General features: G+C 47.1%; 1 protein-coding gene across 1 annotated transcript; it reads right to left on the bottom strand.

The window, feature by feature from the left end:
• Nucleotides 1-609: 609 nt before the first annotated feature.
• LOC131429232 (uncharacterized) lies at nt 610-4,471 on the bottom strand. Its single transcript, XM_058593282.1, has 3 exons — nt 3,087-4,471; nt 1,620-3,015; nt 610-828 (listed from the first exon to the last, which is right to left on the bottom strand). The coding sequence occupies exons 1-3, from the start codon at nt 4,469-4,471 to the stop codon at nt 610-612; spliced, it is 3,000 nt and encodes a 999-aa protein (XP_058449265.1).
• Nucleotides 4,472-8,662: the final 4,191 nt, after the last annotated feature.

Genomic DNA, 8,662 nt, shown 5'->3' with positions numbered 1-8,662 from the left:
GTCTAGCCTACCCGACGGAGAGTTTCCCGGCGAAGAAACCTGTCCCGAAAACCGAGCCACATTTCACACGCTTCGTCCGTCTTCTTAGGGTGCCGAAAACAGTCCGGCATTTTTCGTCTTTGGACCTAGGTCATTTGACGCTGCTCTTCTCGCCAACTCCTCTGCAGTGTGGACATAATCTGAACAACTGTCCGGTTCACCGCGTTCCATTTTCCTTCGTCACTGCACATCCTTTGAACGATGTTCTCCACGCTGACATCGGCGCCAACGATAGCAGTCATTTCGCTACGCGGTTGGATAAACCGTGGGCAACTGAATATTACGTGCTCCGGCGTTTCTTCTGTTTCCTGGCACTCAACACACAACGGCGACCTTGCGTGGCCAAATCTGTGCAAATATTGCTTAAAACAGCCATGTCCAGACAGGAATTGCGTCAGTTGAAAGTTTACCTCGCCGTGCACTCGAGTTGTCCAAACCGACAGGTTAGGAATTAATCGATGCGTCCACCTTCCCTTCTCCGCGTTGTCCCACTGCTGTTGCCATTTAGTGAGCGTGTTGGCTCTCTCTCTGCTCCGGGCTCGTCCTGTGCCTCGATCCCTGTAGCATAAGCTATCCTCTTCCAGTAGCAGACAGATGGGGATCATTCCGGCTATCACGTGCACAGCGTCTGTCGATATTGTTCGGTACGAACTTGTCACGCGCATTGCCATCAGTCTGAAAGTGCGGTTCAACTGGGCTCGGTTCCTTGCTGTTGTCAATGCCGTCGACCACGCTGGAGCTGCGTATCGTACGATCGATGATGACACGCTCGCCAGTAACCTCCTCTTGCTACTGACAATCGCGGAATTATTGGGCATAATCCGAGATAACGCCAATATCACCTTCATTGCCTTCTTGCATATGTAGTCAACGTGACTGTTAAAGTTCAGTCGATCGTCCAGTATAGCGCCCAGATGCTTGACCTCACGCTTCGAATTGATGATGCACTCACCGACCGAGATGCTCGCATGTTGCACCGCCTTTCGGTTGCTGATGATGACCATTTCAGTCTTTTCATGTGCCAGCACAAGCTTCTTTTCCCGCATCCAATTCTCAACGACGTCTACTGCCTCCATGGCGAGAACCTCCACCTCTTCTCGAGACTCGCCGATTACTAGGAGCGCCACATCATCCGCAAAGCCGACAATCCTAACTCCCCTGGGCAGATTTAGCTTCAGCACTTCATCGTACATAATGTTCCACAACGTGGGACCCAGGATGGATCCCTGTGGAACGCCAGCCGTGACAGACATATTTATGTATCCGGCGTCTGTCTCGTATATCAGCGTCCGGTTCTGAAAATAACTTTTTAGAATCTGACATAGGTACTCTGGTATCCTCAACCTGTGCAGAGAGTCGGCTATTTCTACCCAGCTGGCACTGTTGAAAGCGTTTTTCACGTCCAATGTGACCACCGCACAGTAGCGGTTTCCCCTTTTCTGCTGCTTCTGGGCCTTTTCCATGGTTTCCATGACCACTCGTATGGCTTCTACAGTGGACCTGCCTTTCCGGAATCCGAACTGCATGTTCGACAGACCGTTCTCGCTCTCAGTGTACTTTGTGAGCCTGTTAAGGATCACTCTCTCCAGCAGTTTTCCGACTGTGTCCAGCAAGCATATAGGCCTATATGCTGACGGATCGCCAGGTGGTTTGCCTGGCTTTGGTAGCAGCACCAGCTTCTGCCGCTTCCAAATGTCAGGGAAACTACCATCCTCCATGCATTTTTGGAATGTAGTCCTGAACATGTCTGGATTCTCCAGAATCGCAGCTTTAAGGGCCACATTTGGAATTCCGTCCGGGCCTGGAGCCTTCTTCACCGGTAAGGCTTTCGCTACAGCAAGCAGCTCCTCGTTTGATACTCGGATTTCGTCGCCGCGGACATCCTGTACGTCGTACAGTACTGGCGGCCATATCGTAGGCTCATGCTTCGGGAACAGGGTCTCGATGATAGTTTTCATCCTTTCCGGGCACCTATCCGGTGGAACTGCTGGACCTTTCATCTTTGCCATGGCCATCTTATAGGCATTACCCCATGGATTCTCGTTGGCGTTGTTGTTCAGCTCTTCTAAACACTCTTTCTTGCTGAGCCTGATTGCCTTGGTGAGTGTGGCTCTTGCTATTCTATAGGGCAACCTTCTTTCCTCCCTTTCGCCGCTGTTTCTAGCTCTCTGCATCCTTCTCCTGGCATGTAGACAACGTGCCCGCAGGTCAGCGATCGTCGAATTCCACCAGTACGCCGGACGTCGCCCATTTCTGGGTTTTCCCATTCTAGGCATGGTTGCATCACACGCACGTGATAGTGTTGCAGTCAGCTCTTCCGCGCTGAGGTTTATTGTGTTGCGCTCGAGCCTCAGTGCTTCCACAAATACGTCCTTGTTAAAGTTCGCTGTTTTCCACTTTCGCTCACCAAACTGCGTTCTGCTTGATTCCACCTGCGAGTTGCGCCCAACACAATACCGGATCGCTTGATGATCGCTGTGGGTGTATTCTTCGCACACTCTCCAGTCCATGCTCCCTATCATTCCCGGGCTGCAGAAAGTGACATCTATGATGGACTCTCGACCATCCTTACGGTAGGTGGTGGTGGTACCGTCATTGGCAAGATCTACGTTCAGCTTAGCTAGGGCCTCCAGAAGACTGCTTCCCCTTGGGTTCGTGAGGCGGCTGCCCCATTCGACCGCCCAGGCATTGAAGTCACCAGCTACTACTACTGGTCTTCGGTCGGTTAGCTCTTCCGTTAGTTTGTCCAACATCCGGTTGAACTGCTCGATCGTCCAACGTGGAGGTGCATAACAACTACAGATGAAGACTCCGTTGATTTTGGCTATAACAAACCCTTCATCTGCGCAGTGCACCACTTCTTGAATGGGGTATTTTCCCACTGCCCATATCGCTGCTGTTTTGGCTCCGTCTGATGTCCAGTTTCCATCTCCGGGTGGAATTTGGTATGGCTCCGAAATTATCGCAACATCGCATCTATGTTCCGCAACAGATTGCCGCAGAAGATGTTGTGCCGTATCACAGTGGTTGAGGTTGATTTGCACTACCTCCACTGGGACTTCGTTGCACTCGCTCGTTTGAAGGCTGGGCATCTGCTACCGCCTGTAGGATGTTTGTTATCCTCCGTGGCAGCGCAAATTAGGCATTTCGGAGGCTTCGTGCAATCTTTTGCCTTGTGACCTTCCTCGCCACACCTTCTGCATAGTTTGCTCCTATCCGGCCCTTGACAGTTCCGTGCGAAGTGACCAAAACCCAGACACTTGAAGCACACGTCCGGTAGCTGGGAAACGCTCAGTGGGCACACAGACCAACCCACACATATTTTCTCCACTTTCAACGCTTTATTAGCTGCATCTACTGGCAGCTTAATTGAGGCTACCTTGGTGCCGTCAGGTCCATTCCTGATACGGATGGTCATCTGGACCTCTCCTAGCTCGCATTGCTCCTTCAGGGCTGATTTTACATCCTCCTCCGTAGTAATCTCGTCCAGATCTTTACACCGGAGAGTCGCTTCCGGGCACAAGGCTCTTACTTCCACCTTGTTTCCGAGGGCTTTCTCGGTAAGCTCCTTGTACGAGATGCTGCCTGCTTTGGGGTTTCTTTTCAGCTCGAGGAGCATCTCACCATTACGAGTGCGCCTAACCTTTTGCACGTCTTCCCCTAGCTCCTTAAGATCCGGGTTCATCCGCATAGCGCGTAGGACTTCGGCGTACGAGTCGTCGCTCGCTTTGACGATGAGAGCCTCGCTCTTATTCCTCGTCCTGACGACATTACGTTTTTTGGGCGGGTTTTTCTTGCTCGCTTTCTCCTTTTTTTTGCCGACGACCTGCCATTCAGTGCGGCTGTTTACCGCGTCGGTTGCTTCTGGTGGTAGTTTAGCTCCAGTGACACGGGCATCCTTGTGTCTCTTGGGACCACCTGGTCTAGCATCTCCTGGCGATGCCCTTGGCCTCTTTGGTGTGAAGAAGGGCGTGGACTGCATCCCAGGGGGGACACTACTCGCCGTGTTGACCTCCCTCTTAGCTGTGTCGGCTTCAGCCCTTTGCATTTGCGCTGCGCGACGTGCCTCTAAGGCAGTTTTCGCCGCTAACAACTCCTTCTCCCCAGCTTCTGCTCTCTGCACTACGCTTTTCCACTCCTTGACAGCTGAACCAAGAGCGCCTTGGAGCTTAATCACCAACGCCTTGATGTCTTTGTGCACGTTGCTTCTCTTATCCACATACTCGTGCAGCTCGTCCACCAACTTTTTCGCTGCCTCTACCCTCGGTGGTTTTGGTGGTTTCGTCCACGCGCTATACTGCTGCTGACCCTGCTGCTCGTTCGTGTGCTGCTTTTGCACCTGCTGGGTTTGCGGCGGCGGTGTCCTCACCAAGCCACTCTTGACAAACGGATTTGTCACTTCTTTCTCAACTTCGATTTCAATTACTTCCATTCTTCAGGGTCCCCACTCCGGGCCGCTATCTCCACTCGTTGTAGTAGTCGCTTATGATCCCTAGGTTATCTTTGCGAGCAGGGAGGCCTAGCGAGGGTTGAACACGTACCTTCATAGGGTTCGTGTCCAGGGCCGGATCAGCGTAAGCCAGGAGTGCTCTCAACTGGGCCTACTACCCACCTTAATTGGTGCGAGTATTGAACGTACCCGGAGGCCTGCCAAGGTTTTAACGGGACGGAGGCAGACGTACTGTTGACCCGCTCGCCGTTTCAAGTCGGTATCACCCTTCCTTACTCAGGGAACAGAACAGCACGAATGTCAGCCCATCATCGTCATCCGATCCGTTATCCGCATCATGTCCGTTGTTGTTCGCCGTGGCCAGTATATAATAATCAGGGTCTTACTGGTATCGAACCTGATGTGCCGGTTGGCACTCCTGCTGGGCTTGTGTGCTTTGAGCGGTACACAGTCGCTTTGCTAGGGCCTACTTGCGGACACATGCAGCTTTTTATAGGAGTTCAACAGAGCCCACTGCCGAACCCCACCACATCCTAGGCAGGCCCCCTAACTCGCAGTGGCCATGGGGAGGGGTCGTTAAGCCCTTGGACTAGTCCCTGCTGCCCCAGTGTGTGTGTGTGTGTGTGTGTGTGTGTATGTATGTGTGTGTGTGTGTGTATGTGTCAAATAATCTCACTAGGTTTTCTCGGAGATGGCTGAACCGATTTTGACAAACTAGGATTCAAATGAAAGGTCTCGTGGTCCCATACGGAATTCCTGAATTTCATCCGGATCCGACTTCCGGTTCCGGAATTATAGGGTAAAGTGTGTTCAATATTGTACACCGTCACATAAACCGGCGAAACAAAAAACGTGAAAATTTTTCTAAACTGGTCTCAAAACTACACAAATCGATAGTTATTATCATTAGGCAACTAAACAAACCGATTCCGGCTATCCTGGTTCCCGGTATCCGGTTCCGGAAGTACCGGAAATAGTGGTCATATATACCAAAATGGATCTCACTCACTTTTCTCAGCGATGGTTTGACCGATTTTCACAAACTTAGATTCAAATGAAAGGTCTCCCGGTCCCATACGGAATTTGTGAATTTCATCCGGATCCGACTTCCGGTTCCGGAATTATAGGGTAAAGTGTGTTCAATATTGTACACCGTCACTTAAACCGGCGAAGCAAAAAACGTAAAAAATTTTCTAAACTGGTCTCAAAACTACACAAATCGATAGTCATTATCAGTAGGCAACTAATCAAACCGATTCCGGCTATCCTGGTTCCTGGTATCCGGTTCCGGAAGTACCAGAAATAGTGGTCATATATACCAAAATGGATCTCACTCACTTTTCTCAGCGATGGTTTGACCGATTTTCACAAACTTAGATTCAAATGAAAGGTCTCCCGGTCCCATACGGAATTTCTGAATTTCATCCGGATCCGACTTCCGGTTCCGAAATTATAGGGTAAAGTGTGTTCAATATTGTACACCGTCACTTTAACCGGCGAAACAAAAAACGTGAAAATTTTTCTAAACTGGTCTCAAAACTACACAAATCGATAGTCATTATCAGTAGGCAACTAAACAAACCGATTCCGGCTATCCTGGTTCCCGGTATCCGGTTCCGGAAGTACCGGAAATAGTGGTCATATATACCAAAATGGTTCTCACTCACTTTTCTCAGCGATGGTTTGACCGATTTTCACAAACTTAGATTCAAATGAAAGGTCTCCCGGTCCCATACGGAATTCCTGAATTTCATCCGGATCCGACTTCCGGTTCCGAAATTATAGGGTAAAGTGTGTTCAATATTGTACACCGTCACTTAAACCGGCGAAACAAAAAACGTAAAAAATGTTCTAAACTGGTCTCAAAACTACACAAATCGATAGTCATTATCAGTAGGCAACTAATCAAACCGATTCCGGCTATCCTGGTTCCTGGTATCCGGTTCCGGAAGTACCAGAAATAGTGGTCATATATACCAAAATGGATCTCACTCACTTTTCTCAGCGATGGTTTGACCGATTTTCACAAACTTAGATTCAAATGAAAGGTCTCCCGGTCCCATACGGAATTTCTGAATTTCATCCGGATCCGACTTCCGGTTCCGGAATTATAGGGTAAAGTGTGTTCAATATTGTACACCGTCACTTAAACCGGCGAAGCAAAAAACGTAAAAAATTTTCTAAACTGGTCTCAAAACCACACAAATCGATAGTCATTATCAGTAGGCAACTAATCAAACCGATTCCGGCTATCCTGGTTCCTGGTATCCGGTTCCGGAAGTACCAGAAATAGTGGTCATATATACCAAAATGGATCTCACTCACTTTTCTCAGCGATGGTTTGACCGATTTTCACAAACTTAGATTCAAATGAAAGGTCTCCCGGTCCCATACGGAATTTCTGAATTTCATCCGGATCCGACTTCCGGTTCCGAAATTATAGGGTAAAGTGTGTTCAATATTGTACACCGTCACTTTAACCGGCGAAACAAAAAACGTGAAAATTTTTCTAAACTGGTCTCAAAACTACACAAATCGATAGTCATTATCAGTAGGCAACTAAACAAACCGATTCCGGCTATCCTGGTTCCCGGTATCCGGTTCCGGAAGTACCGGAAATAGTGGTCATATATACCAAAATGGTTCTCACTCACTTTTCTCAGCGATGGTTTGACCGATTTTCACAAACTTAGATTCAAATGAAAGGTCTTCTGGTCCCATACGGAATTCCTGAATTTCATCCGGATCCGACTTCCGAATCCGGAGTTATAGAGTGCGTACTAGAAGAGTTTGTGTGTCATGTTAGTTGGTTGCCGTACGAACCGACTTTGTCTATACCGGTTCTCGGGTTCCGGTGCCGGAAGTGCATATAATAGTGAACCCATTTCGTTCTCTTAAGGATGGCTTACGCAATCAAAGCACTGTTTTATTCTGTATGTTATGCATAAACAATCACTTGGTTTCTTTCAAAAATCGAAGAGAAAATTTTTGAATAGAATACCACAATATTATATGTACATGAGAAAGGCATCATTACACCACTAGGTGGATTAAGACAGGTTTTTGTTTTAAATACATTAATCAGATTTCTGATTTTGCAATCGAAATCAAATTCAGATCTTATTCTTCCAAATTTTGGGAAGTGCAATGTAATATGGTCGCTAGTTTCAGGTTCACCACAAAGATCGTAGTCACCATCATCTTCTATTTTTATCTTGGACTTCTAATATTTCGAAAAATTATGTCTAGATAACATTCTATTAGGAAGTCGTGTTTGTTAGTTTGTCATACTTTTTTCGAAAAACCATACTTTTGTTTCTACCCAACGAACCAAAAGTTCGGATAAATGGGACTGATTTGGCTTAAGCAGCACTCAAAGTTAATCAATAGCATTCTAAGCAGCCCATTTTTTAAGTAACTATCCACACTTGAAAGTTCGCGCGACGCAGCGGAACGAACTTCTAAGCTGCTTCTAGAATACATTGTTCAGCTTCTATGCAGCGAAAAACTTCACGCGGAACTTGTTCGGTACTTTCAAGTTGCCAAAAGTACCACGTGCTCTCTTAAGCAGCGAGTAAGTTCACGCGGAACTTGTTCTGTACTTCGAACTGTCAAAAATTGCCACGTGTTTTCTTAAGCAGCTAGAAAGTTAACGCGGAACTTGATCTGTACTTTCAAGTTCTCAAAAGTTCCGCGTGTACTTTTAAGCAGCAAGAAAGTGAATTTTTTAAGTAATTGTGGAACTTCTGGTTGCTTGGGTATATTCTCTTGAAATTGGAAAAAGTATTTGCCTTTTTTTGTAATGGTTATGGGCACACACGGCGATATTTGATTATATATATTTTTATTTTGAACGAAAATGTTTTCGAGGTATGGGAATTTATCGGTTTCTATTAATTGTTTATGACAAGGATTGAACTGCCTTTAAATTATATAATCGTCAATTTTTATAAATTTTTTCGATATGGTTTTAATTTCTTCCCGATTAAGCTCTGTTAATTCTGGAATTTGCATTAGAGCTGAATAATAGCTCATTGCATTAGTTTTGGCCCTCCTGTTTGCATTTTCTTCTGCTTTTTTACAGGCTTCGGCGATTGCTGTTTCCCATTTTTCCTTTTCATTTACAGTTACTGTATTCTTTAACCCTGTTCCGTTGGGTGAATTTACTGACTT

This window comes from Malaya genurostris, chromosome 2 (assembly GCF_030247185.1).
Source record: "Malaya genurostris strain Urasoe2022 chromosome 2, Malgen_1.1, whole genome shotgun sequence".
NCBI lineage: Eukaryota > Metazoa > Arthropoda > Insecta > Diptera > Culicidae > Malaya > Malaya genurostris.
The sequence above is the reverse complement of the archived record's forward strand: the minus strand, read 5'-3'. Positions and strand labels throughout refer to the sequence as shown.